Below are 16,397 nucleotides of genomic sequence, written 5' to 3'. Positions count from 1 at the left end.
GCAAACAGACAAAGAAAAGGGACTAATTAACTTGAAAAAGGACTACGACATGGTGAAGATCATGCTTCAGAAATTCAACAATACTTAATTGTTTGGTTGGAACAAAGACCTCCAATTTTTCGATATGGGTTGTGCAACCATGGAAATCTGAAGTAATTCCGAGTAGACGAAGTAGGAGAAAACAGTCATCAATTCATCATGCACCAAATGTACTATATGACAGAATATAAGAAATTCTCGATTGATGCTAATTTGTTGTTTAAAAATCTATCATCGACATTTGAATCATCATCATCATCATCCGCAACCCACAAGTTTGCCGGCGGCAGTTTCCATGACAAGTTTGGTGGCATCAGGAGCTGCCCAGACTGTCGTCTTTGAGAAATCAACTTTTAGTATCAGCAGTTCTCAAGAGGATAAACAGATAGAACCACCAAATATCTGGTTTCAGATATCAACCTAATCTTCCATGTAAAACAGCCAAACCCCATGAAGTCTGGTGAAGCAGTCGATAACCACTAAGCACTGCCTTTAACATGGAAAACACCATTAATCATTCGGAATGTCAAACCCTTATTGGACGGCCTGCACCTGATCACAGGACAAATACCACTGAGTTACCGATAGAGTTAAGAAGCAAATGAGCCTTAATGCATATAAAAATGGTTTTGCCATTTCAAAAATCAAGAATATTAGAAAAGAATAAACATATGCAACGTTAGTAGAAAGACAATCATATCCTTCCACTTACTGGGTGTCCGTGAAATGATAACTTGAACATTTATAGATCTTTCGACCACAAATGAGAGCAAGCTTTTCTAAACACCAGTGACATATTCAAAGCCCTTCTCATATATTTTTACTTTATCGATTAGGCATGTCATTATCTAAAACATGGTTCCTAATTTCATCCAGACCGGTACACACTAGACCGTATTTACCTACCCGGGCGTAAACCAACACTTTTTTTTACTTTCCAGTCCGCTGGACCATTATGATAGATGATATATAATTCAAAGGAGCCCCAGAGCCAACTCGAACAAATATATAAGTTTTTCCTCTAGTTCACTACCCTCTATAAAGTATTATGTTGATTTGATCTATTGGAATATTAAGTTGTGTATGTTCCTTTCATGAAGCATGTATTTGCAAGATTACCACACAGTACAAGCATGTCGCCTACTTCACTCCACATCTGACATTCATACAACCCTTATATTTTGTGTCAGTTCTATAAGATTACACATGATTATTTCACTTTGTTATCTTTATCATTTATCATTTTTATCTTTTATAAAAAAATTAACCGATATGGTCATGTTATCCTACTCTTATATGGTATAAAATATAATATTTTAGCATACAGTTTTTTTTTGTATATTTTGTATTATTATTTTTATAATTTTCCAGTATCTTTGATCCTCATCCTGGATTCCAAAACTATTTGTTATCCCAATCTTGCTAATCTTCTTCCCACCATTATCTCTGGTGATTCTGAATGAATCAACTGAAGCAGCCCTCTGAAACCTCTTACCAATTTCATTGTGCTCTCAATGTTCCTGAAATTTCAGGCTTCTGAGCTACAAAATTTCACCAATGAAGTCGGTTATGCTGCTAGTGACCAATATTGGAACTGAAATTCTAAACCATGGATCATGATTCTATGTGATGGATTTCCTGGCTTGTTTCTGCCTCATTTTAGGAATAAAAAGGGACACAGATCAACATGTAAATTACAAGAGCATCTGAGGTCTATATAGTGAAACTACGCAGAAAAAAAGTCAGAGGTGATGAAAACATCAAAGAAAGTCTCAAACTGCAGAACTGAATGTAAAAATGGCAGCAATTGCATCTTCAAGATATTAATGAAGCAGACAACATTACTAACACTCATCAACCACATATAATATCCTTCTCTTATTAATAGATAAACAAAGAAACTCACACCTTTGAGCTCTTGGTGATCCCTCTTGAAGTTATGAACTAGAGGTTGATACTGAAGGATAAGTTAAATGTAGCTCACAACTTCAAAGACAGGTTCAAGAAAGAAACCTCTTGAGAGGTAAGACTGCACGACCACCAACTGAAATGCACAACAAAAAATTTAACTCTGATATATACCAATAAAACATTTTGGAAATTAAATACCAAAATATGCTTGCCCTATCTTAACAAGGAATTGCTACTCTGATATATAGAGGTGAAGTACAATAAAACATTTTAGAAATTAAATACCGAAATATTCTTACCCTATCTTAACAAGGAATTGCTCCAAACAGCAAGCATGTAGGCATAGATTAATTCAAAGTTGTAAGCTGGCCTGACAAGTATTTCCTTTATCACATAGGAAAGACAATATTTTAGTGAGTATTGTAGAAAATTATTTGATGATATAATATATTAGATATATTAATAAAAGCAACATGATGCCACAAGAACTCTTTTGATATTAGCCATCAATGGTATAATAGTGGCCCCTAATATTTGAGGTCTCTTATCGGGCAAGAACCAACTGCATCATGCATGCTAAAATCCAGATATCTGATGAGCATATGGAACTAACCACCACATAAGATGGCGAATGACACTTCTCTTCATACAACACCATAAATAAACATGTTTCCTGTATATTAAACAATATTTGATCAAATTTCTTACCATACATATAAAAAATATTGATATACTAAGATTGTCAAAGAAAAACGCTATTGGAAAATCCCATTTTCAATAAATCCATAAAAGCTCAGTATTGTACCTTGACAAAGCACTAGGCATGAATTTGAAGACATTGGTACGACTTCCTGAATCTTTTCACTTGTAAATATAGCTCCGACAACTAGAAGGAAGATGAATTCATACCAAAAAAGATCACACTATTATTATGAGAGACCAGAAAATAAGCAATAGCTTCCCTTGAATTTTTTTCTGAAGGGCTCATTAATATTAACAAGTCATGAAATTGTTTTTGTTATTTGCAATGGCTTTATTAGTGATAAAAAGTCATCAAGTTGATTTTCAGGGACCTGAAATTATAGTAGACTTATGCTTGCTTTCATCTTTATCACTCTCTCCAATGGCATGTTCAGTATCTGCCATAGAAATCAAATGTATGGAATATCCCCCATCTGATATCCAAACAAATTGTAGTTCTGTGGAAAAGATAAGTTATAAAATGAAACAAACTGAAAGATAATCCAGATGCATGTAAAAATTAAGCATACTTGATGAAATGTCAGGAAGAGCAGCTAACATCTGCACTTCCATGACATGGTCTAGAGGGTGGAGATCAGCTAATTTGGAAATCATAGAGAACCGTGCATTTGGTTCCATTGCCGTGCCACTGTCATTCAAGCTTAAAACATGCAAATCACCAGCAGAATCCAAGATCAAAAACTTCTTCGGGGATAGCATATGGATACAAACTGCCTTTAGTGATGAAGGAACTCCTATTCTGCCCTTACAGGTTTGGAACTCACCACCCCTTATGACCAAAAAAAATGAGTAGTGATCACCTGAGTCTTGCTTCAGTCTCACAGTCTTAAGCTTACCTGCATGTAAGATAATTATAAATAGTTTTAAAGCATCACCTCTGGAAAAATTGATAAAAATGTTTTTTGTCGAGAAAAATAATTATAGTAAGAAAATAATTTTCAAAAGAAACCAATGATAAGCAAGTGACAACTTTAAAGAGAAAATCAAAATGCATCCTAAGTCTGTAGTAGACTTGATCAGTTGCAGTTACATTTTCATTTTATATAACTAGCACTCTATAGAACTCCTAATCCAAAAAGGAAAAGAACCCACAGACTCAGTGCACCTCTCTCATTATTAAGTCGTTCTAAGTCTATGTATCTAATTACATTGGTCACTTGCTTCATAACCTGATAAGAATATTATAGGTTATGTAATTTTAAATTAGAAGATAAATTGTCTAAAAGGGTCTCATGATATTCATTAGCATCATGGTTTATCATAGCCACATCAAGAAGGAAAAAGAAAACAAGAAAGTCCTGGTTGCATGACTCATTTGTTTAACTAGGTAGTCATAAATGATAATGCATGTTAACATGACCAAGAGAAGAATATATGATACAGGACCACTTCAATGTATTCCCTGTTTGAATAAATTATTCATTAGTTTAGGGGGTGTTATAAAAATGTATTTCTCATTTGGATTTAATTGAAGATTTCAATCCTTACAAAGGAGTTTCTTTTATTATTGAATAATCTACAAGGGAGGAAACCTATCAAATGGAAACCTATCAAATAAATATTTTATCAACAGAAAAGTTATTTACCAAAGAAAATATAGAAATGCATCTCCCTGAAACAAGAAAGGATGGAAGGGTCAATATGTTTGGATTATGAGATGTAATTTTTTTTTTAATTTATCCTTCCATATTTTTGTATTTTCTGGGATCAATAAAATGGAAAAGTAAATGTAACTGAAGATCACAGAAGGATTGAAATTTGAATGAACTGAAGTTCCTGTTCCCTATATTCTGTGCAAGTGATGTGAACTTCTTCAGCCAAAGTGAGGTTGCTAGTTATTCATTTTCCTATTACTATCTTTTCCTTCATCTATTTTTAGATAAAAAGAATATACTTTCTATGTTTGTCACGAACTTATCCTACGTCACTAAGTAACTTCCATAAGCTACAAACAAGTAATCATAGTTTAGTTTGCTCCTTTAATTATGTCATGGATAATATCATGAAATATATTGTGACCATCATATCCTTTCTTGATATTTTTAGACATATCATTTTTTTTCTTTCCCACCCTGTACTAAAACCATCTCCTATACAAATGCAATGATTTCTTTCTATATCTCCTTCTAGATAACTAAAAACAAACATCACCATCCATTTCACACTAAATTTTTGATATCTTGTTCCATTCCCAATACAACAGACTTCTGAATTATTTAATCTAAGGTGCTATATGAACTATTTAATCTAAGGTGCTACAGTAATAGACCATCCTAATGTCTCTTTATTTTAACTATTTCACTCTAAATGTTTCAAAAATCAACCAATCTAGCACATGATTGGCCTTATATACCATACTGACCTTCAGCCTTGTGTTTTTTTTAATCTAATAGTTTCTTCTGAAATTTCCAACAAAATGAAAAAAAAAAGGAATTAAGATAAGCTCACAGGATCTGAACAGAAGGAAATCTAATGGTTCATATAAACCACTGTCTGACATGGTGGCATGTAATTTTTGAGAATCCTGTAAAGGCCTAGTTCTTGTGAATAGTTTCGAAAGATCATTAAGTGATGCCTTCAAAATTATTTAATGGCAATGTACAATGAGATGTGACACTCTCAGATACTCGTGGCAAAGTTATTTGATGCCTGCTGTCTAATTCTCTCCTGTTAGTTAAGTTTGTAGTATTTCAATTTTGCATTACTACAAATCTCAAAGAAACCTCAACAGAGACAGCTTGGTAAACATTCTTAATTATCAACTCCACTAATAGAGGAGGAGGGTACAAATTGTATGCAAGTTGCTAATGTAGTTCATAGTGCAGCTACAGAAATCAACTGGACAATGTCAAGTATCATATGATGGTGAATGGATCACAAGAATTTTCAACCCATCTTCTTGATTATATCCTCAGGTGCTCGAACGTTCAGCACAATCTCATATCACTATCCTGGAGCAAACCACCTATAAGCCAAGCACAACAAGACAAATACTCCCCGAAGTGATGGGGAGAAATCTACCCCTCCAATCTGCTCACCATGTGGCGGGTCCGAATGAGGTGGCGACCACCCAAGCCAAGCAACAATGGTAAGCCCAAAAGGGCATATTGCAGAATATTCCCTTGGGCTCGGATAAAGGCCCACTCTTTTACTGTTACAGAAGTCAGTTACTATTCACCCATGATTTTTTTTTTCCCACTTCGGCCCTAACTTGAGCATTGGAGGGACTAGGTCGGGCACCCCACCTGACCCTAGTCTTCCTGCAGGTCGATCATCGGGCATGTAGACGAGTTCTTGACTCACCTCTTCGGACATTCTCAGACCCTTGCACACGTGACCCAAGACCCAATCGAGCTCACTGAGATGCTACCTACATTTTATACCATCATTTTGACGCTAGAAGGAGGGCCTCATGCCGCAGGAGTGCCACATCACCGACCCGCACAACGAGTACTCAAGTGAGGGTGCATCATCGTCGACTCATTGTACGTTCACCCAGGGGGGTTAGCTGACCTTTCCATCCCTCAAAGCCACCACCTCTGCTCAGACACCTAGGTAATATTGACCCTGATCTCTCTCCTCTGGTGGCGACCTTGACCCACATGTTAGTGCCAACCAAGGTCTTCATGAACCTTACCCAACAAGCTCAAACGTTGACAGGGGTGATGCAATCGGTTGTGCCCCTACTCCCATAGTTAGCTCAAAGAATGCCCATAATCCCTCAACATTTGGCGGTGCCGCAAACCCCGGTTAAGCCCCAACGGCCTACTTCGACACAAGCAGTGGTCAAGTCGCCTTGACTAATGGATGCCCCGACCGACGAAGACCAGATCCCCAATGGTCGAATTTAGCAGGCCATGCTGCCCCCATTGGATGGCCTCCAAGTCGGAGGTTTAGTTGGCAGATCACTCGGCTAAGGGAGCGGGAGCACTGCTTGAAGGGTTGTCGCCGAAGGAGATCGGAATTGGAGTGCCCGAGGTGCCAGATCCAAGAGGAGACTAGGCTATCATCGAAGGGAACCTCCAACTGCATCGACACATCTTTGTCGACCTCCCGATCGCATAAGGGGTTCTCCACCTCAAGCCCCGGGTGTGCAACCTTGAAGCGAGTTAGAGCCAAGAGGTGCCCGTACTCGGAGGATTCCCTTAAGTGCTCTAGGCCCTTCTTGAAGCCTGACCGAGGACTTGTACCACTTGATCGCTTTGGCCTCCCTCTTTGACAGTGAGGCCGCCTCAGCTACGAGCTGCTCGGCTAGATCGACGGCCGGACAATCACGCTCTTCGATCTGCCGATCCTTCTCCTCGAGGTATCCCTTGAGATCCTAGATGACTGCTTGATCCCAGAGCAACCCATCCTCTATGGACCGGAATTGCCCCGAACGGACTTAAGGTCGGCCACCCAAGAGGCATCAGCACAACGGAGCCCCTTAAACTGGCCCTCCAGCTCAGCCACCTGCCCTTCTAACCGAGAGACGACTTGTGAGTCAACCGACTCTCTTAGGGTGACCACCTTGGCTTGGATGTGCATGATTTTGTCACCCTGTGTGGTGTCGATGACTCCTGAATCACACATCCGATCTACCAACACCATGAAATGGTGTTGGTGTTGCAGATAGAAAGAGCGAAGTTAGAGTGATCGAGTCGCTAGAGATCAAGACAAAAATAGGCCGAGAAACTGCTTATGGGAATCTCCCACCTCACGTATGCCTCAATAAGTAACTCCGAAGGTAGCTTATATACCTCCTTGGCTAGAGGAGGGAGTAGCACCCTGTTGGAGGTATTCGACGGACTAGGGATCGTCTTTCCAAATGATTTGGGAGGCCTTGATGCCCTCGTCGGGTGCCTCTAGTGGAGCCCCTTGCACTGAATCGAGGAGGTCCACTACCTTCAATGTTGTGAACGACACTGGTCTGTGCGAACAGAGCTCCCGCACCTCGCTCTGGCAGGACCTCTTCCGCGTGGGCTCCCTCAGATTCGAGGGCCGACTGTCCGAGGCCTCTGAGACTTTCCTCTTCTGGACGACCCCGCAAGTCTGTGGGGTCGAGTTGGGTAGAGGGGGAGGCGCCTTGGCCTCATGTTGGACTGCGCCCATAGCCTTAGCTCGGTGATGGGGGGTGGTGTCGCAACTGTCTCTGGAGGGAGGTTTGTAGGCTCAACAACGACCTCTCGAGCTGATATACTCGAGGAGGAAGCAGAGCCTCGCCTTTTCTTTAAATTTGCGAGATTCATCCCTGCGGAGAGGCATCTTCGAGGTCAGAAACCCAATCAACCGGGTTGGAAGAAGTGTCTCGAGAAGTGAGGCATACTCTGAGGAGCGAGACTTAGGCCAGCCCCGACCAGTCAGTCCTTATCCATGCACTTGATGGCTAAACTCAAGTGTGTACTCCCTTGTTGGGAGGTGTGTTGGTGAATGTGTGTACCGACCAATCCAAACTCAAGTCCTAGTCCAGACCGGTGTCGATGAAGAAGTAGCGTCCCTTCCAACCCTTGTTGGAAGTCCGAGTGCCCCTCATTGTAAACCCCTCCCGAGCTATGAGGTAGTACCTGTTAGCCCGCTTGCAAACTTGGAAGTAGGAGTGGAATAAATTCAAAATCAGGACTAGGCTGGCGTAGTAGCATTCCCTGATGAATACAAGCGGATAGTGCCATAAGTTGGGCGCCATCTGAGGGGGAGAAATCCTCCACTATCGGAGGCACTCCAAGATGAAGGAAGGGGTGGAGGGGGAATTTGAGTTTAGCCTCTGGTGCATCGACGTTTGGAGACCCGAGACACAAAGCGGAGGACAAAAAGGCTGGAGTAAGAAGCAAGGTGGGGCTTAGGATGCAAGTAGAGCCCCACCTGCACGTGAGAGGCCGTCTTATATCCATTGAACCGCCATTTCGCCTTCTAGAGCATCGGCTCGACTCCTTAGGCTACTCAAGTTCTTGCTCAATGCAACACTTAAAAATTTTCCTACCTAAGCTTCCCGCTCGATGCGATTTTCCCGCCAACGAGAACTTGACCAGGGGGGAGTTTGACGAAGCCCCCTCTTGGGCTATGCTTCAGAATATGCTTGAGACGCCCCTCTCGGGCTAAGCATGAAGATGCCCCCAAGGGCCCTCTCTCAGGCTAAGCATAAAGAGACGTCGTCGAGGCGCCCCTCTCAGGCTAAGCATGAAGATGTACTCGAAGAGCCCCTCTCGAGCTAAGCATGAAAATATGCTCAAGGTGCCCCTCTCGGGATAAGCATGAAGATGCGCTCGTGGTGTCACCCTCGGGCCAAGCATGAAAATGCGCCCAAGGCATCTCTCGACCGGTCTAAGCGTAAAAGGCATGAACGACGCACTTGCGAAGGTGGCAAATTCGATGCCTGGTACACAGAAGTCACCAGCACCGCAAGTGAGTCTCCCAACTGAACCACGTCCTGAGTTAGAGCAGGGGCACATCTCGACACCCAAAGACAAATCTATCCGAGACGTACCTTAGGGGGGGCAAATGATAGGGGGAAAAATCTATCCCTCCAATCATAGCTCGCCATGTGGCGAGGCCTCGAATGAGGTGACAATCATCCAAGCCCAGCAACACTGGTAAGCCCAAAAGAGAATATTTAGCCCATATTGCATAATATTCCCTTAGACCCAACCTATTATAAAGGCTCATTCTTTTACTAGGTCAGCTACTATTCATCCATGAGTTTTTTATTCACTTTGGCCCTAACTTAAGAGTCGAAGGGACCAAATCGGACACCCCACCCGACCTTGGTCTTCTTGCAAGTTGGTCATCGAGCATGTAGACCAACCCCCCTAGTCGGACATTCTCAGACCCTTGCACACGTGGCCCAAGACTGAGTCTAGCTGACATAGAAGTCACCAACATTTTACACTATCACCGAGAAAAACCTTGAATCATGAAAACGAACCTTCAATCACGTTCGCAGAGCAAGCTATAATAAATCATTCTCTTCTGCCACATTTACTAGCCTACATGCAAGGCTGCAACCCAACAACAAAAACTAGCTCGTTTCCCAATGGTAACATGATCCTACAACAAAGATTATCTACTAATGATTCAGAATGATAAACTGGAAGAATTTAGCAGGCAAAACTGTGAAAAATAGCAGACAAGATCTGATGATAGCTCAAAAATAAATATTGATAATGAGAAAGATTGAAAGACCAGACAGCAAAAATGTTACCAACAAAAAAGAAGAGATTATGAAGTTCGGAAATTTACAGGGTGCAGAACCTCCATCAGCCATGGTTTCCACTGCCGAACCCTTCGTGCTACCTCGGCAATCGCAGCGACCACCACCGGAGTCCGGCCCCAAAGACTTCTTGATACGGCTCTTAGGAATCACAAGCCCATTCGGCAAATTCTTCTTGCGTAGGTCTCCGACCGAAGCGCTCGCCTTTTTGTGCCCTAAACCGCCGGAGTTCCTGATCTCCCCCTTGATCAGCGGCCGCAAAGGAAAGACCCGAACGCCATCCACCTCGCCAATGAGCATAAACCCCATGGAGAGCGTGATCGAGTAGATCGGCAACGTGAGCTCCACAACCGCACACTTCACGAGATGGATGGTCGCCTCCGCCCCCGCGTCCAGCCTCGCGGCGAAGACCCAGATCTGGCTGGCGGCGATCGAATGGACGACAAAGGCGTTGACCGAACCAGCGAGCCGCACCGAGAGGCCGTGCGGTAGGGGAAGTGCGACGGCGGATCGGCCGCGGTCGTTCCTGTAGTCGAGGCGGGCGGGGGAGAAGGCGGCGGCAGAGCCGCCGCGTGGGAGAAGGATCCATGCGCGGAGCTGGATGGAGGAGCCGGCAGCGAGGGGTGCGGCGGAGAGGAAGAGCACGGTGGCGGAGGGGAGGAGGCGGAGGAAGCATGCGGCGGTGGAGGGCGGGGGGACGATGACTGGGGTGGCTGAAGACAAGAGGGATGGGTAGAGGAGGGCGGAGGAGTCGACGAGCATGAGGGAGAGGGAGCGGGATGAGGGCTCGAAAAGGACGGAGGAGACGACGGCGGCGGGGGAGGAGGGGGAAAAGGAGGATGGGAAGGGGAGGTCGAGCTTCGAGGCGTGGAGACGCATAACACCGCTCGCGAAGTGGTGGGTTGTCGCGCCGTCCTCGTCTTCTACTCAGCACCGGCACCCATGGCTACCGCTCCGGCTGACCTTCTGCTCCATCGCGAAAGAAGAGAGAGAGAGAGAGAGAGAGAGAGAGAGAGAGAGAGGAGAGAGAGAGAGCGAGATTGGGATTTGGATGAGCTTGATGTGTGCAGTGGATTCTAGGAACTCGTCCGAACAAGATTAGGATCGATGTCTGTCGCGGTGGCGTGCGCGATCTGTTGCTCTGTCGACTCCCCGCTCGCCACAGGATCAGAAACCGTGCGCCCTCCTAAACTCAACTCCTGCTCAGGTAAAGCTCAAGTTTGATCGATTGTTGACCACAACACTTGGGCTAACGGGCTGAGAGAGGGTAGGGTTCCTCAACGAGGCCCAATGCTAAGACTCCCGAACGAGGCAGTAGCCGAAGATAAAGCTTGCCGCTGCCACCGTATCTCTCGGCGCTGCCTCCCAACTGCTGCCCATGGCAGTGATCGTCCGATGGACGGCCTTCTCTCATTCCTCCCTTGCCTTCTTCCCCTGTCCCAGCGCTACTGCTCGCCTCTCTCTGCCCCGCCGTACCTTCTCCCGATTCACTCGCTGCCTCTCCCTCGCGACTTCTCCTCCGGCTTATCCGGAATCAGGTATCGGCTTCTCCTTCATTCGATCACCTGCGCTTTCCCCTTCCGATCTCGTATCTTCTTCTTCGCTTTGTTCTCAACGAGTGCATCGGTTTAGGCGATCCCACGAGCTCCAAAGTCCTGCTGAAGGGGATGGAATTTACCGAACTCGAAGTAAGCTCACTCGAGTCCTCCTTTTCTTCTCCTCCATTTAGGTGAATAAATATTGCAGATTGCTGTCATTGTTCTATGAATTTTGACTTGATATGTGGGGAAAAATTTGTGTTTGGGCAGAAATGGGTCAAGTCGCAAGGATTTAGGTCGGGGCAGGCATTGATGCTGTGGAAGTGTCTATATGGGAACAACAATTGGGCACAGAGCTGTGACGAATTGGCAGGTTTTGTACTATCTTGGTTTTCTTGCTTATATTGGCTTCCCTCCACCTTTTGTTATTGGAAATACAATGGTTTGATGGTTTAGTTGAGTTGCATTCTCTTTGAGCTAAAGGAAGAATGGTTCCTATCCACTTCGTCAAACACTTTGTCAAACTCTCGCAAGTTTGACAATTAATTAGATAATATATTACATTTTCTGAGCAGTAACTGATTGGTGAGTACTGGGAATGTAATTTGGTTAAATCAAGGGTCAAATTGGTATTAAGAAGGGCATTGATCATACACAAGGGAAGTGTGGGTGTTTGGCTGGGTGTTTATCATGATCGGTGTATAAAGCATTTCTCAAGTTAAGTAAGGCTGAAGAACCATTGTGCTACTTCTCAGTTTTCATACCTTGGATAAATGATATGTGGTTTTAGTGTCACACTTGTACTATTTTTATGTTTCTTTTGTGTATGCAAATTAACTCATATGGACTAGCTTGGAGGTCTAACTTTATAATTCTTGATAGGTTTAAACAAAGAATTTAGAAAGATGTTAAGTGAAAATTCTTCTCTTATCGCATTGTCAGTGAAAGATGTACTCACTGCATCTGATGGGACTCGAAAGGTAGGTCCAAGTTTTTCCTTTCCAGCTATTCAACTGTGCTTGATGTTGTAATTTGTTTTATATTTTTATTTGAGAACGACTATGCATGCTTTCAGAATATTCGAATTAATTTTTAAATTCGCAGGAGGTTGCAGATTTTGTTCACTTTGGATGATGGATCATTGATAGAAACAGTTGTTATACCGTGCGATAGAGGGAGGACTACAGTTTGTGTCTCTAGTCAAGTGGGTTGTGCCATGAATTGTCAGTTCTGCTACACTGGGAGGCATGGATCTTTTGTAGTATTAATTGATTGATTTCATTTTTTTTCTAAATGTTGTTTGTATTATCAAGCTTGATTATTTGGATTTGGACATTTGGATATTAGCTAAACCTATCATATATTTTGATCTATCAGGATGGGCTTAAGGAAGCACTTGTCAACAGCAGAAATTGTTGAACAGGCAGTTTTTGCTCGCCGGTTATTTTCAAGTGAATTTGGATCAATTACAAATGTAGTATTCATGGTAAACATGTTGTCTTATTTTTCTTAAATTCTCAGTTAACTTATTTATCAGTCAGACATAAAACTTAATGCAGGTATTTAACCATTATGTTAGCATCTGAATTTGTACATATGGATCTTAACTGTCAGCTAGATCTTTGATGATAGAAGCTTTAGAAAACATTGAGAAGGTGATGTAAACATGGTTTGATCATCAATGGACAATGGCGGAAATTATAGAATCAGGAATATATGCATGTAAACTTTGTGACTTTATAAGCCAACTGAATGTGAAACTTTATAGTCCTATGGATGTGTTAAAGGTGGAAGTATCTCAAAACCATTTTCAGTGAAGATAGTAAAGATCATATTGCTAAGAACTTAAATGCAATTTTTGGTGTCCATATTCTGTCACATGTTTGGTATATGCATATTATTAGAGCTATCTGTGGTACATGATTAATTTCACTTTAAATGGGATATTTATTCCTAATGGTCGTGGAGCAACTGACCAAGAGTCTGTTTTACTTACAGGAAACTAACTTTATAATTAAGATGATCAAAGTTTCTTCAAAAGGATTGTGCATCACCAGATTCTCTTTTTTCCCTCTCATTTTTCTTTGTTGCTTTTTTAAATAAAGACTCCACTAAACTAACTATTTAATGTATATGACTTTGTTTTTTCATACTCATCATAAGAGGAACCTTTTAGTAGGAAGTTAGGAACCTAAAGTTCCATTTTATACATTTTGACACTTATATTATCATAATTAAGCTGTTGTGTAAGTAATGTGGAATCGTAAAATATCTAGGACAATCATGTGGTGAGTTGCAGTTAATGTGGGTTGAGAAAACCTACTTGATTGAACTTGAAGATGGTCAAGTAATGAGTTGGGCTTGGAATTTCAGACCTCAACCAAAGTTGTGTTGGCCTTGGCTTTAGTGAGTGTTGTGGTACCTGATTCAACTTGAACAGATTCACATGTACCTTCGGATTTGTATATCATGAAATATATATGAAGCTCTGAATATTTTTGTGCACTGAAATGACTCTTGCAATTAGCCAGAGCAAATGCAATTCATGTTCCAAAATCAGCTTTATAGTTCACTTCCTCTATTCAGTATAACCTGCAGGAATCTACCCAATCCAAGTCTAGCCTGAATTCCAGAAGCTGAGATCAGATTTGACACTTGTTGATGATACTAAAGATAGGTCAAATTAGAATACATTCTACTGTCTCAAAAATTTGTGTTTTGCTTAGAAATTTATTAATGAACCAGACCTGCTGGAAATATACACACATCTAGATCTATCAAGAAGCAACAGGGAGTTGCCTCTAGTACTTAAGGTCTTGGATAATTGCTTCTGTAATTGGTTCTCATTTTCTTGTGTAGCTTAGCTGTATAGCAACCAGTTTCTTTTTTCTTTTTCTTATAACATTTGGTGACATCATTATTTGTAGCTTTCTCTTGTAACCATGATAACTTGATCGTTTTATTTAGGGCATGGGTGAACCACTGCATAATATAGATAATGTCATTAAAGCGGCAGCCATAATGGTGGATGAGCAAGGCCTTCAATTTAGCCCAAGGAAGGTGACTGTCTCAACCAGTGGACTTGTCCCTCCGTTAAAACGGTTTCTTCGGGAATCAACATGTGCATTAGCAGTTAGTCTAAATGCTACAACAGATGAGGTGATTCCTGGAGTTACTTTGGAACATCAACTTCTTTAAGTTTTGTATGGAGCAAACCAGCTAATATTATGAAATGCAGGTAAGAAATTGGATCATGCCTATCAACAGGAAATACAATCTTAGCCTGCTTCTTGAGACATTGAGGGAGGAACTTTTATCCAAACACAAGTACAAAGTACTATTTGAGTATGTGATGCTTGCAGGAGTAAATGACAGGTTTGAGTTGCTTGTAATTCTCTTTTAGAATACAGGATCTCTTTAGGACATGACATCAATATAACAACATTTTGTGTCCTGCTAACACAACAGACGTGTGTTACCTACCATATGGTAAGAGGGAAGCCTAGTGCACAGGATCCAAACTAGGGTTTTTGGGAGGTCTAAACATGCAGACTCTTATACTTTCCTGTGGATTCACCATTTTTGTGACGTGAACCCTTGAAGCCTGAATCTGAATTAATATTATCATTGCACTAAATTTGTGATCACTTGTAGCACATGTCGTCTCATTCACAAAGTAAGCACCTGCAAGAACTTGCTCAGGGAATATAGTAACATCCTCATTCCTCTGATGCTTCCAAAAGTCAGTTCCTGCTAGTACAAAATGATATTACTGGTGCATGTTTATGTTATATTATCTGTGGCAATTAGTATTGGTCATCATATGCATATGAATCACTTGGTCTACCTGTTTTTTTTTCTTTTTTGTGGTAGTGTTCTTCTTTCACGTAGAACCTACGATGTCTGCATCTGATGTCTGCAACTTGACACTAATTCTATTACAGCATGGAGGATGCAAAGAGGCTTATAGAACTTGTTCGTGGGATTCCTTGCAAGATAAATCTCATTTCATTCAACCCTCACTGTGGAACACAATTCAAACCAACTCCAGAGGAAAAGATGATAGAGTTCCGCAATGTCCTGGCCGAAGCTGGGGTCATAGTTTTCTTAAGACTTAGCAGAGGGGATGATCAGATGGCTGCTTGTGGTCAGCTTGGGAAGCCTGGGTACATCCAGCCACCTTTGCTTCGTGTTCCTGAGCGATTTCAAATGGCTGTATGACATCCAAGGATGCTTTTGGTGTTGGATGGAAAGGATGAGGTGCTTTAGATGCAAATGATACTACAGTTGTTATAGCTGTTTGTTACATTGTTTGGAATTGCTTAAGGTGCTGTGGAACACTCCTAAATGACAGATCAATTCTCTAGAAGTTGTTTATGCTGAAGTTATGGATTGCAAATAGTCTGTATTCTTGAGACACTGTTCCATTTTACTCTACTGTCTCAAGGAACATTTGAGTTAGAATCAGGGTTTGCCGTACCGAACCGTACCGCCCGGTACGGGCGGTATGTACCGGTCCGACAAGTTGTCGGTACGCGGACCGCCTCGTACCGGTCCGCACTGTAGCAGTGCTACAGTAACATTATAGCGCACTGTAGCAGTGCTACAGTGCTCGGTACACCTCGGTACACCCGTACCGTACCATACCGAGCACGAGTCGAAACGCCGGTACGGTATGGTACGGCGAACCTTGGTTAGAATATATTAATTTATCTTTTTAAAAAATTGTACTGTTCTCTCTTTTGTGCATAAGATCATAGTTTCTCATAATTATCTTTTATAATACTATTAGGAGAGAACTCTAATGTAGAGAAGAATCTATAGAAACGATGGTTTATTGTTTTATAAACCTTAAAATCTTGTCTGGTGATGGATACTAATGTTTTGTTTTTCAGATTAACCATATCATAAAAAGAAAATTGATATATCTGAATCTTTTTTGAATTTATATTTATTCTTGACTT

General features: G+C 41.9%; 2 protein-coding genes across 2 annotated transcripts; one reads left to right on the top strand and one right to left on the bottom strand.

Moving 5' to 3' along the window:
* Positions 1–172: 172 nt before the first annotated feature.
* LOC135618686 (uncharacterized) lies at positions 173–11,036 on the bottom strand. Its single transcript, XM_065119832.1, has 8 exons — positions 9,925–11,036; positions 3,222–3,548; positions 3,024–3,149; positions 2,756–2,836; positions 2,564–2,623; positions 2,250–2,334; positions 1,948–2,083; positions 173–591 (listed from the first exon to the last, which is right to left on the bottom strand). Exons 1-5 carry the CDS (start codon positions 10,772–10,774, stop codon positions 2,595–2,597), a joined length of 1,413 nt encoding a protein of 470 aa, XP_064975904.1. The 5' UTR covers positions 10,775–11,036; the 3' UTR covers positions 173–591; positions 1,948–2,083; positions 2,250–2,334; positions 2,564–2,594.
* Positions 11,037–11,153: 117 nt separating this feature from the next.
* LOC135618687 (uncharacterized) lies at positions 11,154–15,848 on the top strand. Its single transcript, XM_065119833.1, has 9 exons — positions 11,154–11,433; positions 11,528–11,583; positions 11,704–11,806; positions 12,316–12,413; positions 12,548–12,678; positions 12,811–12,919; positions 14,401–14,592; positions 14,672–14,808; positions 15,378–15,848. The coding sequence occupies exons 1-9, from the start codon at positions 11,274–11,276 to the stop codon at positions 15,652–15,654; spliced, it is 1,263 nt and encodes a 420-aa protein (XP_064975905.1). The 5' UTR covers positions 11,154–11,273; the 3' UTR covers positions 15,655–15,848.
* The last annotated feature ends 549 nt before the right edge of the window (positions 15,849–16,397 follow it).

This window comes from Musa acuminata, chromosome BXJ2-8 (assembly GCF_036884655.1).
Source record: "Musa acuminata AAA Group cultivar baxijiao chromosome BXJ2-8, Cavendish_Baxijiao_AAA, whole genome shotgun sequence".
Lineage (NCBI taxonomy): Eukaryota > Viridiplantae > Streptophyta > Magnoliopsida > Zingiberales > Musaceae > Musa > Musa acuminata.
This window is presented reverse-complemented; position numbering and strand designations above follow the sequence as displayed.